Raw genomic sequence first — 22,329 nt, forward strand, 5'->3', positions numbered from 1 at the left:
CCTCATAATTTTGTACACCTCAATCAAGTCACCTCTCAGCCGCCTTTGTTCTAAGGAAAATAACCCCAACCTATCCAATCTCTCCTTGTAGCTACACTTTTCTAACTCTGGCAACATTCTTGTAAACCTCCTCTGCACTCTCTCCAGAGCTATTACATCCTTCCTGTAATGTGGTGACCAGAACTGCACACAAACTCCAGTTGTGGCCTCACCAGTGTTTTATGCAATTACAACATTATATCCTTACTTTCATATTCTATACCTCTGCCAATGAAGAAAAGCATTCCATGTACCTTCTTTACAACCTTGTCTACTTCAATTGCTGCCTTCAAGGACCTGTGTACTTGTACACCAAGATCTCTCGCTTCATCTACCCCTCTTAGTATATTCCCATTTATTTTGTAATCCCTGTAACTGTTTGACCTCCCTAAATGTATGACCTCACACTTCTCTATGTTAAAATCTAGCTGCCACTTTACTGCCCCCTCCACCAACGCATCTATATCGTTTTGGAGATTATGGCTATCCTCTACACTATCCACTACTCGGCCAATCTTTGTGTCATCTGCAAATTTCCCAACTGTGCCCCCCACGTTCACGTCCAAATCATTAATATATAACACAAACAGCAAGGGTCCCAACACCGAGCCCTATGGAACACTACTTGAGACAACTTTCCATTCGCAAGGGCATCCATCGACCATTACCCTTTATTTCCTGTTACAAAGCCAACCTTTTATCCAGTTTTCCACATTACCCTGAATCCCATGGGCTTTTACTTTCCTGACCAACCTGCCATGTGGGACCTTGTCAAATGCCTTGCTAAAATTCATGTACATAACATCCACTGCACTACCAACATCACCCTGAGGTCTTGAAAGAAGTGGTTAATGAGATAGTTGATGCATTGGTTTTAATTTTCCAAAATTCCCTAGATTCAAGGAAGATTCCATTAGATTAGAAAATAGCAAATCTAGCTCCTTTATTCAAAAATGCAGGGAGACAGAAAGCAGGAATCTATAGGCCAGTGAGCCAAACATCTGTCATAGGGAAAATGTTAGAAGCTATTATTAAAGATGTTATGGTAGGGCACTTAGAAAAATTCAAGGCAATCAGGCAGAGTCAACAAGATTTTGTAAAAGGGAAATCATGTTTAACCAATTTATTGGAGTTCTTTGAAAAGGTCATATGTGCTGTGGATAAAGGAGAATCGGTGGATGTACTGTACTTGGATTTCCAGAAGGCATTTGATAAAGTGCCACATCAAAGGTTACAGCAGAAAATAAAAGCTCATGGTGTAGAGTATAACACATTGGCATGGATAGAAGATTGGCTAGCTAACAGGAAGCAGAGAGTTCACAAAAATGGGACTTTTACTGGTTAGCAGGATGTGACGAGTGGTGTGCCACAGGGATCAGTGCTGGGACCTCAACTTTTTACAATTTATATAAATGACTTGGATGAAGGGACCGAAGGAATAGTTGCTAAATTTGCTGATGACACAAAAATAGGTAGGAAAGTAAATTGTGAAGAGGACGTAAGGAGGCTACAAAGTGATAGATAGGTTAAGTGAGTGGGCAAAGGTCTGGCAAATGGAGTATAGCATGGGAAAATGTGAAATTCTTCATTTTGGCAGGAAGATTAAAAAAGGTTATCTAAATGGTGAGAGATTGCAGAGCTCTGAGATCCAGAGGGATGTGGGTGTCCGAGTGTATGAGTCACAAAAGGTTAGTATGCAGGTACAGCATGTAATTAGGACAGCTAATAGAATGTTATCATTTTTTGTGAGGGAAATTAATTACAAAAGTACAGAGGTTATGCTTCAGTTGTACAGGTCATTGGTGAGACCACATCTGGAGTACAGTGTACAGTACTGGTCTCCTTATTTAAGGAAAGATGTAAAAGTATTAGAAGCAGTTCAGAGTAGGTTTACTAGACTAATACCAGGAATGGGCAGGTTGTCTTATGAGGAGAGGCTGGGCAGGTTAGACTTGTATCCACTGGAGTTTAGAAGAGTAAGAGGTGACTTGATTGAAACATTTAAGATCCTGAGGGGTCTTGACAGGGTGAATGTGTCTCTCCCCCGACCCAACTCCTCTCCCCCCCACCCCCTACCACCACCACCACCTTAAACCAGCTTATATTTCAACCCTCCCTGGGATTCACCTAGTTCTGTCGAATGGTCATGAGGACTCGAAATGTCAACTCTTTTCTTCTCCGCCGATGCTGCCAGACCTGCTGAGTTTTTCCAGGTAATTCTGTTTTTGTTTTGGATGTGGAGAGGATGTTTCCTCTTGTGGGAGAATTTAGAACTAGGGATCACTTTTTAAATATAAGGGGTTGCTCATTTAATACAGAGATGAGGAGAAATTTTTTCTCTCAGAGGGTTGTGAGTCTTTGGAACTCTACTTCCACTGCCTTTTGAGGAAGACAGTCTTTGAATATTTTTAAGGCAGAGCTAGATAGGTTCTTGATTAACAAGGGGGTGAAAGGTTATCAGGGGTAGGCCGGAATGTGGGGTTACATTCAGGTCAGCCATGATCTTATTGATTGGCGAAGCAGGCTCAAGGGGCGAAGTGGCCTACTCCTGCTCCTAATTCATACGTTTGTACATATGTTTGTATGTTCACTGTGCCAACTGTCCATCCAGCATCAACTATCATGGATTGTGTACTTTTTCTGTCTAATTAGTTAATGCATCATATCTAAACAGTGGTTCCTTAATAAATTATCTTAAAGTTACTTACAAATAGTTACTGTCTATCTTAGGTACCTGTGGCTCCAAATCCTAGAATCTTACAGGAGAGATAGGATACTTTCCAAATGGGGACAAGTTAGAAAAGCTGGGGTGCAAAAAGACTTAGGGAATTAGGTACACAGATCATTAAAATGTTATGAATAGGTACAGAAAATAAATAGAAAGGCTAAGGGAATGATGGAAATAAGGGAGTAGAAAGTCATGTTTCAGATATACAAAGCCTTTGTTAGACCACGCCGAGAGCTACTGTGAGCAGTTTTGGGCATCACTGCGCAGGAAGGATATATTGGCCATGGAGGGAGTAGCATAGATTTACAAGAATGATACCTAGATTCCAAGGGTTAAACTACAAGGAGAGATTAAATAAACTAAGATTGTATCCTCTGGAATTTAGAAGGTTAAGGTGTGATTTGATTGAAGTTTTTAAGATATTAAGAGGTGGGGGAAGAGCTGGTACGGATAGAGGGAAACTATTTCCACTGAAGCTATTTCAGAGGACTAGGAGGGAGAGTCTAAAAATTAGAGCCTTTCAGAAGTGAAATTAAGAAACACTTCTACACACAAAGGGTGGTAGAAGTTTGGAACTCTCTTCCACTAACAGCAATTGATGCTGGATCAGTTATCTGAGATTGATGGATTTTTGTTATCTATAGGGATATGGGGCGGAGGTGGTTATATGAAGTTAGGTCATAGATCAGCCATGATTCCACTGAATGTTGGTACAGGCTCAAGGGCTTAAATGGCCAAATCTTGTTCCTATAGCAGTACACATCCTCGGCTTTGTTGCATTCTATCACCTTTTAGTCCTCCAGTCTTCTGTGCCTGCCTTTGATTTCATTTGAAGTGAGTGTGAAAATGAGAGCACTAAACACTGTTCAACTGAACCACAAGAAAATTTACAGTTGTGTTTTCGATCCATTTCAATGGAAGGCTTCATACCAGGTTGTAAAACGGATTTTCCCCCATATACCAGTGTTGCTCCTTCCTTCACTCCAATTTCACAATATTCAAGCAGCTTTTCCAGATGAGCTTTATGGTTTTGTGGTCCATGATCTGTTGACCTGTTCAAAGGATCACCAATTTTCATCTTCTTAATCTCTTCAACCTATATGAAAATAGGATGGGAGGTACAATACAAGACCGTATATGTGCATTTTCTCTTTCAGGCTGTAGAACACTGAACAAGAAGGATTTCACAATGACTTACCACTCGCCGAACAAATTCATCATGGACAGACTCTTCAACAAACAAACGGCCAGCAGCAATGCAGTTCTCCCCCTTATTGAAATAGACCGCTCCCATTCCCTGAAGGGGAGCAAAGAGTAAGGATTACATGGACTAATGCTGTATTCGGTGAACAAGAACTGGGACCAGTCCTCATTTTCTGAAAGGCTAAGAAGACAGCAGAGTTGGAATGACTGGGATATCTCTGGCAGCACTCACCATTCTCACAGCCTTGTCAAGGTCACAGTCATTGAAGATGATGAGCGGCGATTTTCCACCCAGTTCCAAAGAGACCTTTTTCAGATTACTCACAGCACAGCTGTTAAACAGATGTTAAAGCTCAGTTATCATCAGTCATCCCTATCTAGTTTAATATTTTTCAACAATAACCGTCTACTCCTGCAGGAGCCAATCCCAATTGAACGCAGATTCCTGTTACAATCTCAGTCACACTGCTGAGAGGTGAAGCTGTATCAGAAATCTGTGTATAACTGCTCTTAGGTAGTAAAAATAAACCTTTACTTCTGCAAATTGTCATTGAAACTTACTGGATGATGGAATGTTAGTGGTTTCTGGAAGGCAAGAATCAAACTGCATTTATTTGTATCCGATGTTTCTCTCTGTGTAGGGGGTGCTACAGTTCAGTTTAAAAAAAGGCAAATTCCTAAGAAGATTTTACCCCCCACATGTTCCATTATGAGCCATTTTTGCTGGTGAATCATCAACTGTACTCTAGAGTACTATGAATCTACCTCTTTACCTGCTTATTAAAATGACTAAGTCTGTCACAGAAGGTTGCCTTCGTTCTAAACTTTCAATTCTCTACCAATCTCCCTCCCCTAAGGGGGTTTTCCAATTCCGTGAGGTATCCTCACCAACTACCTTTACTGTCTTCTTCAGCCGCACCTTCTGCTCCCATGACCCAGGTTACTGTTTATCTTTTCCACCACATCATAAAGATACAAAGAGTAAAAGATCAAAAAGGCTATTCTCCATCTTGTACATCGTTCTGAGCTACTCCACATTTCTGTCTCTTTTCCAGCATTTGTCTTTTCACTTTTCTCATTCTGGTCTGAAATTCTCTCTATTTGCATCTGTGTATCATTATCTTTCTGTGCACAATTGATATATCTCATGTTTACAGTTATTTTCCCAAACAAACACAGTGTTGCAGTGATCTATAGGCTCTGCACAGCAACCAAAAAAGTTATGCACAATGTCACTGGTGTTATCATGAGTGAGGCAGCGGTTTAATTCTTCAAAGATCTCCAGGATTTTCCAAGAGCTCAGCATTGCTGAGAAAAGACATGTTGTTGAAGCTTTTCATATTGCACTCTTCAGGACAATTTGCAAGAATACTAAATGTAAAGGAAACAAAAGTTTATACTTCATGAAAAGAGAGCGCTGATTGCTTGGCAAGTGGACTCTGATGGGTAGAGACATTGCATGGAGAATGCAGCAGTTAACTGATGACTGACAGTTAACTGCCAAGCTTTGTTCAAATTCAAACCAGGCAGGTTGACTCTGATTGGTCAAGCCATTACCCTGGGGGAGTGAACCAGAAAATGGCTGTCGCCTATTTTGTTTAGTTGTAACAGGCACAATGTGTACACGTTCTTTCTGTCTGCAAAGAACAGGGCCCTGTGTATTAATATATGTAGCTTCTAGCACGTGTAAGTGGTGCACACTACGATAATTTTAAATTGGTTGTCAGCATAATTCTTAAAACATTCAGGAATGTTTAGCAAATGTTGTCCAATCATGGAATCACATTTAAGGTTGGGCACTGTATTTTGAGCTTTGCAAGCTTGGGCTGCTTGGCTATGGTTGGTGCCTTTTCTATTGTGAACAGCAGAAGAGACACACTGTTTGATATAATCTGCCAGTCTTTGGGACTTACGGTCTACATACCTACAGATCATATCAAACAACATGTCCCTTCTGCTGTTCACAACAGGCGAGGTACCGACTGTACCTAACCAGCCCATGCTTGCAAAACTCAAAATTAAATATAGATATCTTTCACTGTTTCAGAATAATAAATCAGCTATTTAAATCTGATTTGAGGAGAAATTTCTTCATACAAATGGTTATGAATCTTCGGAATTCACTGTCTCAGAGGGCTGTGGATGCTTAGTTGTTGAGTATATTCAAGAAAGGGATAAATTTTTTTGAATACTAAGTGAATCAAGGAATACCAGGATAGTGTGGGACGGTGCAGTTAAAGTAGAACATCCAACATCTTGCTGAATAGTGGAGCAGGCTCCAGGGGTTGTATGGTCTACTTATGCTCCTAGAATGCTGAAAGTACACAGCAGGGATGTCAGATTGGAACACAAAAGACATAAAGGCTTTGGGAACTGATCATTTATCTATTATAATTTGTACTTCCAAAATATTGCTTTTATTTATAAGCATTTGGATTTTTTCTTTTTATTGTGTTCATGCAGCCCTGTTGGGGCCTGTTGCAGATCAACAGCATATCTGCACATGACAAGAGCGCACCTGTGCGGGCCAGTGTTGGCTGATTTCATACCGGCACTAGCCAACAGCATTTGGATGCAGGCTCATGTGGGCTGACAGCTCATCTGCGTGGGTCTGTGTAGACCAACAACGTGCTTGTGCAGGACAAGAATCTGCTTGTGCAGGTCTGTGTGGATTAACAAAGCATCCTGCAGGCCAGCAGTGTGCATGTATGGGTTTTTAAGTGCATGGCTCCTTTTGGTTTTTTTTTAGCATGGCTGTGCACACGCCGATTTGTGTGCAGCCTACACATGAAATTTTGGTTACGTGCAGCACAGTTGAGATTGCCTCAGCATAAAATCTCTAATATGCAAGTACCCAAACACGAAATCCATAGGGGTCGGGCTAGAAATCTACAGGAACGGGAATACATGATGAACGGTAGGACCCTGGGAAGTACCGAGGATCAGAGGGACCTTGGTGTGCATGTCCACCGGTCCCTGAAGATAGCAGCACAGGTAGATAAGGTAGTTAAGAAAGCATATGGGATACTTGCCTTTATTAGCCGAGGCGTAGAATATAAGAGCAGGGAGGTTATGCTGGAACTGTATAAAACGCTGGTTAGGCCACAGCTAGAGTATTGTGTGCAGTTCTGGAATCCGCATTATAGGAAGGATGTGATTACACTAGAGAGAGTGCAGAGGAGATTTACCAGGATGTTGCCTGGGCTGGAGAGTTTTAGTTATGAGGAAAGATTGGATAGACTGGGGTTATTTTCCCTGGAGCAGAGGAGGTTGAGGGGGGACATGACTGAGGTGTATAAAATTATGAGGGGCATAGATAGGGTAGACAGGAAGGAACTTTTCCCCTTGGTGGAGGGATCAATCACTAGAGGGCACAGATTTAAGGTAAGGGGCAGGAGGATTAGAGGGGATGTGAGGAAGAATTTTTTCACCCAGAGGGTGGTGGGAGTCTGGAACTCACTGCCTGAAAGGATGGTAGAGGCAGAAACCCTCATAACATTTAAGAAGTATTTGGATGTGCACTTGCAATGCCATGGCGTACAAGGCTATGGGCCTAGTGCTGGAAAATGGGATTAGAATAATTAGATACTTGTTTGACCAGCACAGACTCAATGGGCCGAAGGGCCTTTTTCTGTACTGTAGACCTCTAAGACTCTAAATCTGTCAGAGAAGAAGCTCAGACACCTGGGGCAACATTTTCCCCCTGCTAAGGGGGATGTGCGTAAGTGGGCGAGCGGGTTCCCGCCATTTTACGTGGGTGGGCCAAGTAAGGTCTGCCTAGAGTGATGTCCGCTTGGAAATATTATGCACTCCCTGTGTGGGCGGGGGAGGATTCCCTGAGTCAGGAGTGCGCTCTTTCACGCATGCACGCGCAAAAGTGCACAGATCTCCCTGAGGCAAAGTGCTGCCTCAGGGAGATTGCTGGAAGTTTCAAAATTTTTAGAAGTGTGAAAAAAAATTCCTGACATGTCCCCTCATGGGTCACATAAGCTGGGACATGTCAATTTCTTTTATTTCAACATTTTGTAAACATTTAAAATCCCTCATGAAACCTCATCCCGCCCGTGGATGAGGTTTCATGTTTTCTCAGAAGCCCGGCCTACCCACCAACCTTAAGGTTAGACAGGCAGGTCCACTGATCACCTCCATTACTTTATTAATGGTCTTAAGTGGCCCTTGACAGGTCGGCGGGCGCACAGCTGACGACGCCGCGCGCCAACCTGAAAATATAAATGACACAGGGTGAATGTTGGAAAGCCTGCCCGACGTCACCCCGCGTCATTTAATGCATCGGCAAGCTCCACCCCTGCTTGCCGACCGGAAGATGCAGCACCTGGTGTAGATTGCCAAACAAATAAACTGTAAGAGTTGCTCTGCATTCCACAAACCCTATACAATTCACAATCTATTCCTTTGGTTCATATATGTTTTATGCAGGCAATGTGAAAGAGTTTGTCATTTTTCCTGTAGAATATCCCAAAAGACTGATTTTTGAACATACCTTTTCATGATCTGTTTTCCAATTGGGGTGGATCCTGTGAATCCCAGTTTGCGAATATCTGGGTGTTCAGACAGCCGCTGTCCAACAAGGCCACCTGTGGCCAAATGTGAAAGGTTAGAAAACCGTTGTGGTGCTCAGACTCTAAATGTATTTTGGCAGCTAGTATCAGAGTTCAGTAGTTGCAATCTGATTTGTATAGCTTGAATTGTAGGACCCTGGGTACGGTAGCATATTGGTTATGTCACTGGGCTATTTTTTTTATTTGTTTACAGGATGTAGGTGTCGCTGGTAAGGCCACCATTTACAGCCCATCCCTAATTACCCTTGAAGGTGGTGCAGAGCTGCCTTCTTGAAGTGCTGTAATCTCTGCATAGATGCACCCACAGTGCTGTCAGGGAAGGAGTCCCAGGATTTTGACCCAGTTACAGTGAAGGAATGGTGATATACTTCCAAGTCAGTTTCGTGAGTGGCTTAGTGTTCCTTTTTATCTGCTGCCCTTGTCCTTCTAGATGGTAGTGGTCGTGGGTTTGGAAGGTGCTGCCTAAGGAGCCTTGGTGAGTTTCTGCAGTGCATCTTGTGGATGGTACACACTGCTGCCACTATTCATCTGTGGTGGAGGGAGCGAGTATTTGTGGAAATGGTGTCAATCCAGTGGGCTGCTTTGTCTGGATGGTGTCAAGCTTCTTGAGTGTTGTTGGAGCTGCAATTATCCGGGCAAGTGGAGAGTATTCCATCACACTCCTGACTTGTGCCTTGTAGGTGTTTTGGGGAGTCAGGAGATGAGTTACTCGCCACAGGATTCTTAGCCTCTGGCCTGCTCTTGTAGCCACAGTATTTCTATGGCTTGTCCAGTTCAATTTCTGGTTAATGTTAACCCCCAGGTTGTTGATAGAGAGGGATTCAGCAATGGTAATGCCATTAAATGTCAAGAGACGATGGTTAGAGCCTCTCTTGTTGGAGATGGTTATTGCCTGGCAATTGTGTGTCACGAATGTTACTTGCCACTTGTCAGCCCAAGCCTGGATATTGTCCAGGTTTTGCTGCATTTGGTAATGGAATGCTTCAGTATCTGCAGAGTCGCAAATGGTGCAGGACATTGTGCAACCATCCACAAATATCCCCACTTCTGACCTTATAACTGAAGGAAGGTCATTGATGAAGCAACTGAAGATGGTTGTGCCGAGGACACTACCCTGAGGAACTGCAGTGATGTCCTAGAACTGAGATGATTGACCTCCAACAACCATAACTATCTTTCTTTGGGCTAGGTATCAGCGGAGAGCTTTCCCCCTTGATTCCCATTGACTCCAGTTTTGCTAGGGCTCCTTGATACCACACTTGGTCAAATGCTGCCTTGATGTCAAGGGCAGTCATTCTCACCTCACCTCTGGAGTTCAGCTCTTTTGTCCATGTATGAACTAAGGCTATGATGAGGTCCAACACTGAGTGACCCTGGCAGAACCCAAACTGAGCGTCAGTGAGCAGGCTATTGCTAAGTGCCGCTTGATAGCACTGTTGATGACCCTTTCCATCACTTTACTGAGGTAGTAATTGACTAGGTTGGATTTGTCCTGTTTTTTGTGTACAGGACATACCTAGGCAATCTTCCACATTGCTGGGTAGATGCCAGTGCTGTAGCTGTACAGGAACAGCTTGGCTAGGGGTGCAGCAAGTTCTGGAGCACAAGTCTTCAGTAGAATTGCTAGAATATTGTCAGGGCCCATAGCCTTTGCAGTATCTAGTGCCTTCAAATATTTCTTGATATCACGTGCAGTGAATTGAATGGGCTGAAGACTGGCACCTGTGATGGTCAGGACCTCAGAAGGAGAGTGAGATGGATCATCCACTTGGCACTTCTGGCTGAAGATTGTTGTGAATGCTTTAGTCTTGTCTTTTGCACTGAGATGCTGGGCTCCTCCATCATTGAGGATGGTAATATTTGTGGAGCCTCCTCTTCCAGTGAGTTGTTTAATTGTCCACCTCCATTCACAACTATATATGGCAGGATTGCAGAGCTTAGATCTGATCCGTTGGTTGTGGAATCGCTTAGCTCTTTCTTTCACTTGCTACTCATGCTGTTTGGCACACAAATAGTCCTGTGTTACAGCTTCACCAGGTTGACATCTCATTTTTAGACATTCCTGGTGCTGCTTTTGGCATGCCCTTCTGCACTCTTCATTGTACCACAGTTGGCTTGGTGGTAATGGTACAGTGGGGGATATGCTGGGCCATGACGTTACAGATTGTGTTTGAGTACAATTCTGCTGCTGCTGATAGCCACAGCGCCTCTTGGTGCTCAGTCTTGAGTTGCTAGATCTGTTCGAAATCTATCCCATCTATCGCCACACAACACGATGAAGGGTACCCTCAATATGAAGATGGGACTTTGTCTCCACAAAGACTGTGCAGTGGTCACTCCTACAGATTCTGTCATGGACTGACGCACCTGCAGCAGGCAGGTTGGTGAGAATGAGACCAAGTATGTTGACTAGTCTATGAAACAACTCTCCCAATTTTGGCACAAGCCCCAGAATTTAGTAATGAGGACTTTGTAGGGTCGACATGGCTGGGTTTGCCAGTGTCATTTCCAGTCCCTAAGTCGATGCCGGGTGTTCAATCAGGTTTCATTCCTTTTTATTGACTTTTTAGCAGTTTGGTACAACTGAGTGGCTTGTTAGGCCATTTCAGAGGACATTTAAGAGCCAACCACATTACTGCAGATCTGGAGTCGCATGTGGGCCAGAGCAATTGAGGACGACAGATTTCCTTCTCTAAAGGACGCCGGTGAACCAGATGGGTTTTTACGACAATGATGTTATTATTAGATTAATTCCAGATTTTTATTGAATTCAAATTCCACCATCTGCTGTGGTGGGATTCGATCCCGGGTCACCGGAGCATTACCCTCGGTCTGTGAATTACCAGTCCAGTGACAATATCACTATGCCACCGCCTCTCCTAGTAGCCGAGAGTGCTGCATCTCCATCACCATCCCTGAGTGTATCCTGAACCACTAGCAGGCCAGATCCACCAGAGGTGGCAACATATTGTCATACAGTCGGGAGAGAATAGTCCTTGGAGTCCTCAACATGTCTCCAGGCCCCATGATATCTCACAGCATCAGGTCAAGCATGGGCAAGGAAATCTCCTGCGGATCACCACCTACTGCCCTCCCTCAGCTGATGAATCAGTGTTCCTCCAAATTGAACACCACTTCGAAGAAGCACTCAGGGTGAGAAGGGAACAGAACGTACTCTGGGTGGCGGACTTCAATGTCCATCACCAAGAGTGGCTCGAATTTAAAACAATCATGAGAAAGGGACTAAGAAAACTAATGAGACCAAAAGCTGACAAGTCCCCTGGACCTGATGGCCTGCATCCTAGGGTCTTAAAAGAAGTGAAAAGCAAAATAGTGCGGATGCAGGAAATCTGAAACAAAAACAGAAAATGCTGGAAAAACTCAACAGGCCTAGCAGCATCTGTGGAAAGAGAAAGAGTTAACGTTTCAAGTCTGAATGACCTGAAGAAGTCATAAAAACAAAAAAACTGCGGATGCTGGAAATCCAAAACAAAAACAGAATTACCTGGAAAAACTCAGCAGGTCTGGCAGCATCGGCGGAGAAGAAAAGAGTTGACATTTTGAGTCCTCATGACCCTTCGACAGAACTTGAGTTCGAGTCCAAGAAAGAGTTGAAATATAAGCTGGTTTCAGGTGTGTTGGGGGGGAGAGAGAGAGAGAGAGAGAGAGAGAAGTGGAGGGGGTTGGTGTGGTTGTAGGGACAAACAAGCAGTGATAGAAGCAGATCATCAAAAGATGTCACAAACAACAGAACAAAAGAACACATAGGTGTTAAAGTTGGTGATATTATCTAAACGAATGTGCTAATTAAGAATGGATGGTAAGGCACTCAAGGTATAGCTCTAGTGGGGGTAGGGAGAGCATAAAAGATTTAAAAATATTTTAAAATAATGGAAATAGGTGGGAAAAGAAAAATCTATATAATTTATTTGGAAAAAAACAAAAGGAAGGGGGAAACAGAAAGGGGGTGGGGATGGAGGAGGGAGCGCAAGACCTAAATTCAATATTCAGTCCGGAAGGCTGTAAAGTGCCTAGTCGGAAGATGAGGTGTTGTTCCTCCAGTTTGCGTTGGGCTTCACTGGAACAATGCAGCAAGCCAAGGATAGACATGTGGGCAAGAGAGCAGGGTGGAGTGTTAAAATGGCAAGCGACAAGGAGGTTTGGGTCATTCTTGCGGACAGACCGTAGGTATTCTGCAAAGCAGTCGCCCAGTTTACGTTTGGTCTCTCCAATGTAGAGGAGACCACATTGGGAGCAACGAATGCAGTAGACTAAGTTGGGGGAAATGCAAGTGAAATGCTGCATCACTTGAAAGGAGTGTTTGGGCCCTTGGACGGTGAGGAGAGAGGAAGTGAAGGGGCAGGTGTTGCATCTTTTACGTGGGCATGGGGTGGTGCCATAGGAGGGGGTTGAGGAGTAGGGGTGATGGAGGAGTGGACCAGGGTGTCCCGGAGGGAGCATTTTTTTTTCCAAATAAATTATATAGATTTTTCTTTTCCCACCTATTTCCATTATTTTTAAATATTTTTAAATCTTTTATGCTCTCCCCACCCCCACTAGAGCTATACCTTGAGTGCCCTACCATCCATTCTTAATTAGCACATTCGTTTAGATAATATCACCAACTTTAACACCTATGTGTTCTTTTGTTCTGTTGTTTGTGACATCTTTTGATGATCTGCTTCTATCACTGCTTGTTTGTCCCTACAACCACACCAACCCCCTCCACTGCGCTCTCTCTCTCTCTCCCCCCCACACACCTTAAACCAGCTTATATTTCAACTCTTTCTTGGACTCGAACTCAAGTTCTGTCGAAGGGTCATGAGGACTCGAAACGTCAACTCTTTTCTTCTCCTGAAGAAGTCATATTGGACTTGAAACATTAACTCTGTTTCTTCCTCCACAGATGCTGCCAGACCTGCTGAGTTTTTCCAGCATTTTCTGTTTTTGTTTTTAAAAGAGGTGGTTGCAGAGATAGTGGATACATTGGTTGTAATCTTTCAAAATTCCCTAGATTCTGGAAAGGTCCCAGCAGATTGGAAAACCGCAAATGTAAAACCTCTATTCAAGAAAGGAGTGAGACAGAAAGTAGGAAACTACAGGCCAGTTAGCCTAAAATCTGTCACTGGGTAAATGTTAGAATCCATTATTAAGGAGGTAGTAGCAGGACATTTAGAAAATCATAATATAATCAGGAAGACTCACCATGGTTTTGTGAAGGGGAAATCATGTTTGACAAATTTATTAGTTCTTTGAGGATTTGAGGTGGATTAGGGGAACCAGTAGATGTAATGTATTTTGATTTCCAAAAGGCATTTGCTGAGGTGCCATATAAAAGGTGACTGCACAAGATCATCATGGGGTTGGGGGTGATCGATTATCATGGATAGATGATTCATTAACAAGCGAAAGAGACAACCAGGAGAAATGGATCAATTTCAGGATGACAAACTAATTAGTGGAGTGCCACAGGGATTAGTGCTGGGACCTCAACTATTTACAAATGAAGGGACCGATTGTATTGTAGCTAAACTTGCTAACAATATAAAGAAAGATAGGAAAGCAAGTTGTGAGGAGGATACAAAGATTCTGCAAAGGGATAGAGATAGGTTAAGTGAGTGGGCAAAAAATTGTCAGATGGAGTATAATGTGGGAAAATGTGGGGTTACCCACTTTGGCAGGAAGAATAGAAATGCAAAGGGACTACAGAATGCTTTGGTACAGAGGGATCTGGATATCCTGGGACATGAATCACAAAAAGTTAGCATGCAGATACAGCAAGTAATGAGGAAGGCAAATAGAATGTTGACCTTTATCGGAAGGGGAATGGAATATATAAGTAGGGAAGTCTTGTTACAACTGCATTGTTGAGGCCACACCTTGAGTATGTTTAGTTTTGGTTTCCTTACTTAAGAAGAGATATACTTGCATTTGAAGCAGTTCAGAGAAGGTTCACCAGACTGATTCCTGGGATGAGGGGGTTGCTTTGAGGAAAGGTTGAGCTGGTTGGGCCTATACTCATTGGAGCTTGGAAGAATAAGTCTTTGGAATTCTCTTCCCCAGACAGCAACGGAGGCTGGGTCATTGAATACATTCAAGACTGAACTAGACAAATTTTTGATCGACAAGGGAGTTGAGAGTTATGGGGGACAGGCAGGAAAGTGGAGTTAAGGTCACAATGAGATCAGCCATGATCTTGATGGGCCAAACAGCTCTGATTTCTTCTGATCTTGTGATAGCACCACCACTGACAAGCTGGCTGAGTTCTGAAGGACATATTGTAAACTATGAGGAGGAAAGTGCAGAACTTCAAAAAGGTGAGGACAAATTGGTGGAATGGATGGATAGGTAGCAGGTGAAGTTCAATATGGAGAAATGTGAGGTGATGTATTTTGGTAGGAAGAACATGGACAAACAGTATAAAATAAAAGGTACAGCTCTAAAGGGGGTACAGGAGCAGAGGGACCTGGGCGTATATGAGCATAAATCATTGAAGGTGACAGGACAGATTGAGAGAGCAGTTAAAAAGCATGCAGTATCCTAGGCTTTATTAATAGGGACAAAGAGCACAAGAATGATTCCAGCGATAAAGAACTGTAGTTATGAGGATAGATTGGAGAGGTTGGGTATCTTTTCCTCAGAGAAAGGAAGGCTTAGAGGAGATTTGATAGAGGTATTCAAGATCCTGAGGGGTATGGACAGGGTATATAGTGAGAAACTGTTCCCACTCAAGAGAACATCAAGAACTAGAGGGCACAAATTCAAAATAATTGGCAAAAGGGGTAAATGTAATTTGAAAAAAAAAAATTTCATCCAGAGGGTATTTGGAGTCTGGAATAAACTTCCTGAAAGTGTGGTGGAGGCAGGTTTGATCGAGGTATTCAAAAGGAAACTGGATTGCTATTTGAAGAGAGAGAACGTGTGAGGTTATGAGGATAAGACAGGGGAGTGGGACTAGTTGGAATGCTCTTTCAGAGAGCCAGTGCAGACTCAATGGGCTGAATGGCCTCCTTCTGCACTGTAAAGATACTGTGATAGCAAGGAGGCTATGCCAAACCTGTACAGAACACTAGTAGACCTCTGCTGGAGTCCTGCATACAGTTCTGGGTACCACATTCTAGGAAGGATGTGAAGGGGTTGGAGAATGGTTCCAGGGATGAGAAATTCAGTTATGAAGATAGATTGGACAAGTTAGGACTCTTTTCCTTGAAGAAGGGAAGTCTATGGGGAGATTTGATAAAACTATTCAAAATCATGAGGGGCCTGGACTGTTCCCATTTGTGAAAGGATCAAGAACCAAAGGGCACAAATTTAAGGTAATTAGTAAAAGAAGCAAAAGTGACATGAGAAAAAAAACTTTATCACACAGCAAGTGGTTAGGGTCTGGGATGCAATGCCCTAGAGCGTGGTGGAGGCAGGTTCTATTAAGGCATTCAAAAGAGAATGAGAGGATTATGTGAAAAGAAATAACCTGCAGGGTCATGGGGGGAAGGCAGGAGAATGGCACTAGTTGAAACGCTTATTCACAGAGCCAGTGCAGGCACGATGGGCCGAATGGTCTCCTTCTATGTCGTAATAATTCTGTGATTCTCTTTGATATCTGTCAGACTAGGCACGCAGCAGGTGGTGAGGGAGCTAACACCTGGAAACACCTAATTGACCTTGTCCTCACCAATCTAGCTGTTGCAGGTGCATCTTTCCATGACAGTCTCCACAAGCACTGTGCGGTGGTCACCCCAACCAATACTAATAACGTCGTCCATTGTGCTGTGTGGTACTACCACCAAGCTAAATGGGGTAGATTCAAACAGATCTAGCAGATCAAAACTGGGCATCCATAAGTCACTGTGGACCATCAGCAGCAGAAAGGTATTCAATAACAACTTGTAACCTCATGGCCCACATATCCTTCACTTGGCCCACATATCCCTCACTCTACCATTATCAACAAGCCAAGTGATCAACACTGGTTCAAAGAAGAGTGCAGAAGAGCATGCCAGGAGCTCCACCAGGCAACCTGGTGAAGCTACAACACAGGACTACATGCATGTCAAACACAATAAGTAACATGCATTAGACACATCTAGGAGATCCCACAACCAACAGATAATATTTAAGCTCTGCAGTCTTGCCGCATCCAATCATGAATGGTGGTGGACAATTAACAACTAACAAGAGCAGACTCCAAAAACACCCCAATCCTCAATGATTGGGAGTCCAACACATCAGTGGAAAAGATGAAGCTGAAGCATTTGCAACTGTCTTCAGCCGGAAGTGCCAAATGGATGATCCACCTCAGCCTCCTCCTGAGGTCCCCAGCATCACAGATGACAATTCAATTCACTTCATATCATATCATGAAATAACTGAACACACTAGACACAGCAAAATCTATAGGCCCTGACAACATCCCAGCTACAGTAATAAAGATCTGTGTTCCAGAACTAGCTGCAACTGTAGCCAAGCTGTTTCAGCATTGCCTCAACACTGGTATATATCTGACATAACAATATGGAAGATTGCCCAGCTATGTCTTGTCCACAAATAGCAGGACAAATCCAATTCAGCGAATTACCACCCTATCAGTCTCCCAACAATCAATCATCAGCGAAGTGATGGCAGGTGTTGTCAACAGTATTGCAATCAACAATTGCTGGAAAAACTCAGCAGGTCTGACAGCATCTGTGGAAAGGAAGACAGAGTTAACATTTCGCATCCCTATGACTCTTCATCAGAACTAAAGAGGAATAAGAAATGTGGTGAAATATAAGCTGTTTAAGGGAGGTGGGACAGGTGGAGCTGGAGAGAGGGCCGGTGGAGGCAAAGGAGATATTGCCAAATATGTCACAAACAAAAGGACAAAGGGGTTGACGGTAGTGATATTAGCTAAAGGATGTGCTAATGGTGACATTAAGGGTAGAAAGTGGGATGAGCAAGTGACAGATGCCCTAGTGGGGTGTGGTGGGGGGAAGGGATCAAAATAGGCTAATAGGTAGATTTAAAACAATGGATGGAAATACATTTTTAAAATAATAATAGAAATAGGTGGGAAAAGAAAAAATATATTAAAAAAATAATTATTAGAAAAAAGGGGATCAAAAATGGGGTGGGAATGGAGGAGTGAGTTCATGACCTGAAGTTTTTGAACTCAGTGTTAAGTCCAGAAGGCTGTAAAGTGCCTAATCGGAAGATGAGGTGCTGTTCCTCCAGTTTGCGTTGAGCTTCACTGGAACATTGCAGCAGACCAAGGACGGACATGTGGGCATGAAAGCAGGTGTGTTGAAATGGCAAGCGACAGGAAGATTTGGGTCATGCTTGCGGACAGACCGAAGGTGTTCCACAAAATGGTCACCCAGTCTGCGTTTGGTCTCTCCAATGCATTGGGAGCAGCGAACGCAGTAGACCAAATTGAGGGAAGTGCAAGTGAAACGCTGCTTCACTTGAAAGGAGTGTTTGGGCCCTTGGATGGTGAGGAGGGGGGGAGCACCTTCTGCGGTTGCATGGGAAGGTGCCGTGGGAGGAGGCTGAGGTATAGGGGGTGATGGAGGAGTGGACCAGGGTGTCCTGGAGGGAATGGTCCCTACGGAAGGCTGACGGGGGTGTGAACGGAAGATAGTAGCTTTGTGGGAATAAAGTTCCATTGGGCGAGCGTAAAGTTCATAAAATAAAGGATGCTACAGAAATCACAGAAGCACATAATGCAGAAGAGGCCCTTCAGCCCATCAAGTCTGCACCGACACATGAGAAACACCTGACCTACCTACCTAATCCAATTTACCAGCACTTGGCCCATAGCCTTGAATGTTATGACATGCCAAGAGCTCATCCAGGTACTTTTTAAAGGATGTGAGGCAACCTGCCTCCACCACCCTCCCAGGCAGCGCATTCCAGACCGTCACCACCCTCTGGGTAAAAAGGTTTATCCCCCTAAACCTCCTGCCCCTCACCTTGAACTTGTGTCCCCTCGTGGCTGACCCTTCAACTAAGGGGGACAGCTGCTCCCTATCCACCCTGCCCATGCCCCTCATAATTTTGTACACTCGATCAGGTTGCACCTCAGTCTTCTCTGCTCCAATGAAAACAACCCAAGTTTATCCAACCTCTCTTCATAACTTAAATGTTTCATCCCAGGCAACATCCTGGTGAATCTCCTCTGCACCCCCTCCAGTGCATTCTAACTTTACTTCCTGTTTAACATATTCCTGCTCCTTCCTCACTCTAGAAAGCATCTGGTGGCCTCAATTCCACTGACAATATTTCATCTGATTTTTATTCCTTGGGGAAAGGTCTTAATTCCACTAGATCTCTCCCACTGCAGAGCCTAGCGTGGTGGGGTATGGGGGAGAAATAGGGGCATGAAAAGAATAAAGCAGCCTCTTGCTGTGTATACCTGTTAGTCACATACAAAACTCTGCACCCCTAAAATATATTCAACAATTTATTGACTTCAATGAAAGAAGAGCTTGCCAGTTCACCTGATCCAGGAAGAATGTTGATGACTCCTCTTGGTAAACCAGCTCGTGCTGCCAATTCAACAAACTTCAGTGCAGTTAGTGGAGTCACCTAGGATGCAATAAAAACCGGACACAGTCAGCACAGGGAAATCTGGGGGTTAGTATACCTTAACTCGCTATAAGGAAAACCCAAATATTGGATGGAATGCTGATTTTATGTACCACCAATGTCATTTGCCACTGACTTCAAAACTAGGCAAGGTGTAAAACTGGTGTTTCATTCAATTCCCAAAGTCCTGTGTAGGTTAAAATTGCCTCCAGAATCTAATAGTGTTGTTGGCCATTGCTGGCCATTTTTGCCAAATAGAATTTATAGGATAAATGTTTAAGAATCAATACGATCATTTTGAAATGGCTAGGGACATATTCCAATACATAAAGAGACCATGTGTGCTTTGAAGCTAACCCTGCTCATTGTTGCTGCAACTTTTTTTTATTCTTTCATGGGATGTGGGCGTGCTGGCTAGGATAGCATTTGTGGCCCATCCCTAATTGCCCTTGAGAAGAACTTGTGGGCATTAACGAACTTTTAGCTAATCCTTTGTATTATCAAACTGATACACATGGAGTCTACCACTGACTGCTGTTCTGCTTATCTTAATTAGACAACCTACATATTGATGAAACAGCAGGTCAAAAGTGCAGTGTCATACATCATTATTTCAAAAACACTAATGCCTGAAGTACATTCCCTCTCCTCCCTTTCCAGTTGCAGAGGCAGGGCAGTTTCATGTGACATTCTGTTTGGCTCCATAAAATGCATTTTAACTGAGGAAATGCAAATAATTACTCTGCATTGTTAAAAAATGATGATAAAGTGATAACTGTCTCACAATGCACTGAGGCATAGCAATAACAATGTAATAACAAAGAAATTTAGAGCATTTTCTAATAAGGAGTTCAATTTTAAAGCGATTTTAATGTAAGGGAACTGCCTCCTGTTGCACTGCTGGCCAAGCCTCAGTTTTTAGTTTAGTGCAGTTGGCAAGTTATCAGTGCGCATGCATCAAGGAGGGCATCAAAATACAGTTTTAATTTCAACACTAATCCAGTTTACAGAATTCCTTTTGCTGCTTTCAGCTTTCTCAAGTACTGAATTTTTGTCAAATAAAGTGCATTGTAGATAAGAATGCATTGAGTAAACACTGCCATTTCCAATTTGTAATAAAAGAGTTTAGCTGAAAATGAAGCTGCTGTTTTTATTCCTCCTCTGGCAGCGGAAGCTGAAGTTGTTTCTGGTCATTTTGGGAGAGAGTGCCAAGGTAACCTTGCTGCTGCTTCACTCAAAGCCTGTATGTGGGAGAGGCAAGGGAGGCTGCAGACATGATGTACTGGGAAGGGAAGCAGTTCTGACTTGTGTATTTTGGTATTAATATTGTATTTTGGTTTAATTTTTATCTTTTATCTCTTACAGTCAGGCTCTGATTTTTATTTTGTGATGTGGGTGGGAAATTGTATAGTCCAAATAGTTTGTTTCGCTGGTTCAGCCAGTTTTCTGGTTTTATTTATTTGCTTGCTTGTGTGATATGGACGTCACTGGCTAAACCACCATTTGTTGCCCATCCCTAATTGCCCTCAAGAAGGTGGTGGTGAGCCGCCTTCTTGAACTGCTGCAATCCATGTGGTTAGGGACAACCAAAATGCCATTGGGGAGGGAGTTCCAGGATTTTGACACGATAGTGAAGGAATGCCAATATAGTTCCAAGTCAGGATGGTGTGTGCATTGGAAGGGAACTTGAAGGGTTTGGTGTTCCCATGCATCTGCTGCCCTTGTCTTTCTAGGCAGCAGAGGTTGAGGGTTTGAAAGGTGTTGTCGAAAGAGCCTTGGAGAGTTACTGCAGTCTATCTTGTAGATTATCCTCACTGCTACTACTGTGCATTGGTGGTGGAGAGAGTGAATGTTTATTGTGGTGGATGGGTGCCAATCAAGCGGGCTGCTTTGTCCTGGATGGTGTCGAGCTTCTTGCATGTTGTCAGAGCCGCACTCATCCAGTCAAGTGGAGAGTGTTCCGTCACACTCCTGAGTTGTGCCTTGTAGATGATGGACAGGTTTTGGGGAGTCAGGAGGTGAGTTACTCACCACAGGATTCCCAGCCTCTGGTGTGCTCTTGTAGCCACAGTATTTATATGGTTGGTCCAGTTCTATTTCTGGGCAGTGGTAATCCCCAGGAACATCAACATGATAGTGGGGGTTTCAGCGATAGTAATGTCATTGAATGTTGAACATATGAAATAGAAGCAGAAGTAGCCATTCGGACCCCCAAGCCTGCACCACCATTCAGTAAGATCGTGGTTGATCTGTTTGTGTTTAGAGTTTCATATTCCCATCTACCCCCAATGACCTTTGATTCCCTTGCCTAATATGAATCTATCTACAACAAAAACAGAATTACCTGGAAAAACTCAGCAGGTCTGGCAGCATCGGTGGAGAAGAAAAGAGTTGACGATTCGAGTCCTCATGACCCTTCGACAGAACTTGAGTTCGAGTCCAAGAAATAATTGAAATATGAATCTATCTACCTCTGCCTTAAAAATATTCAGTAACCCTGCCTCCACCACCTTCTGAGGCAGCGTTCCAGAGTCGCACAACTGCCGAGAGAAAAAATTTCTCCTCATCTTTGCTCTACAAGGGCATCCCCTAATTTTAAAACAATGCTCCTAGTACTGGACTCACCCACAAGAGGAAACATCCTTTCCACGTCCACTTTGTCAAGACCGTTCAGGATCTTATATGTTTCAATCAAGTCACTCCTCACTCTTTTAAACTCCAGTGGAAACAAGCCCAGTCTGTCCAACCTTTCATCATAAGACAACCACTCATTCCAGGTATCAATCTACTCTGACCCACCTTCAACACAGTTACATCCTTGCTTGAATAAGGAGACCAAACTGCACACAGTATTAAAGATGTGGTCTCACCAATGCCCTGTATAACTGAAGCATGTCAAGGGGAGATGGTTAGATTCTCTCTTGTTGGAGATGGTCATTGGCTGGTACTTGTGTGGCATGAATGCCATTTGCCACTTGGCTGCCCAAACCTGAATCTTGCTGCATATAGACATGGACTGCTTCAGTATCTGAGGAATCGCAAAATGTGCTGAACATTTTGCAATCATCAGCGAACATTCCTACATCTGACTTTATGATGGAAGGAAGGTCATTGATGAAGCAGCTGAATATGGTTGGGCCAAGGACTCTACCCTAAGGAACTCCTGCAGTGATGTCCTGGAGTTGAGATGACTGACCTCCAACAACAACAACCATC

At 43.5% G+C, this 22,329-nt stretch overlaps 2 protein-coding genes across 5 annotated transcripts in view; one reads left to right on the top strand and one right to left on the bottom strand.

Moving 5' to 3' along the window:
* The window catches only part of nopchap1 (NOP protein chaperone 1), a 49,205-nt gene extending 44,691 nt beyond the window's left edge, over positions 1-4,514 (top strand). The window contains exon 5 of the mRNA XM_041202822.1: positions 3,925-4,514. Coding sequence (XP_041058756.1) covers positions 3,925-3,931 — 7 coding nt within the window. The 3' untranslated portion in view covers positions 3,932-4,514. The remainder of the gene's footprint in view (positions 1-3,924) is intronic.
* Positions 1-22,329, bottom strand: part of aldh1l2 (aldehyde dehydrogenase 1 family, member L2) — a 116,041-nt gene that overhangs the window by 27,500 nt on the left and 66,212 nt on the right. For all 4 annotated transcript variants that reach the window (XM_041202816.1, XM_041202815.1, XM_041202818.1 and 1 more), the window contains 5 exons: positions 19,026-19,113; positions 8,472-8,565; positions 4,203-4,302; positions 3,966-4,064; positions 3,698-3,863 (listed from right to left, as the gene is read on the bottom strand). In XM_041202816.1, coding sequence (XP_041058750.1) covers positions 3,698-3,863; positions 3,966-4,064; positions 4,203-4,302; positions 8,472-8,565; positions 19,026-19,113 — 547 coding nt within the window. The remainder of the gene's footprint in view (positions 1-3,697; positions 3,864-3,965; positions 4,065-4,202; positions 4,303-8,471; positions 8,566-19,025; positions 19,114-22,329) is intronic.

Source organism: Carcharodon carcharias, chromosome 13, assembly GCF_017639515.1.
Source record: "Carcharodon carcharias isolate sCarCar2 chromosome 13, sCarCar2.pri, whole genome shotgun sequence".
NCBI classification, from domain to species: Eukaryota; Metazoa; Chordata; class Chondrichthyes; order Lamniformes; family Lamnidae; genus Carcharodon; species Carcharodon carcharias.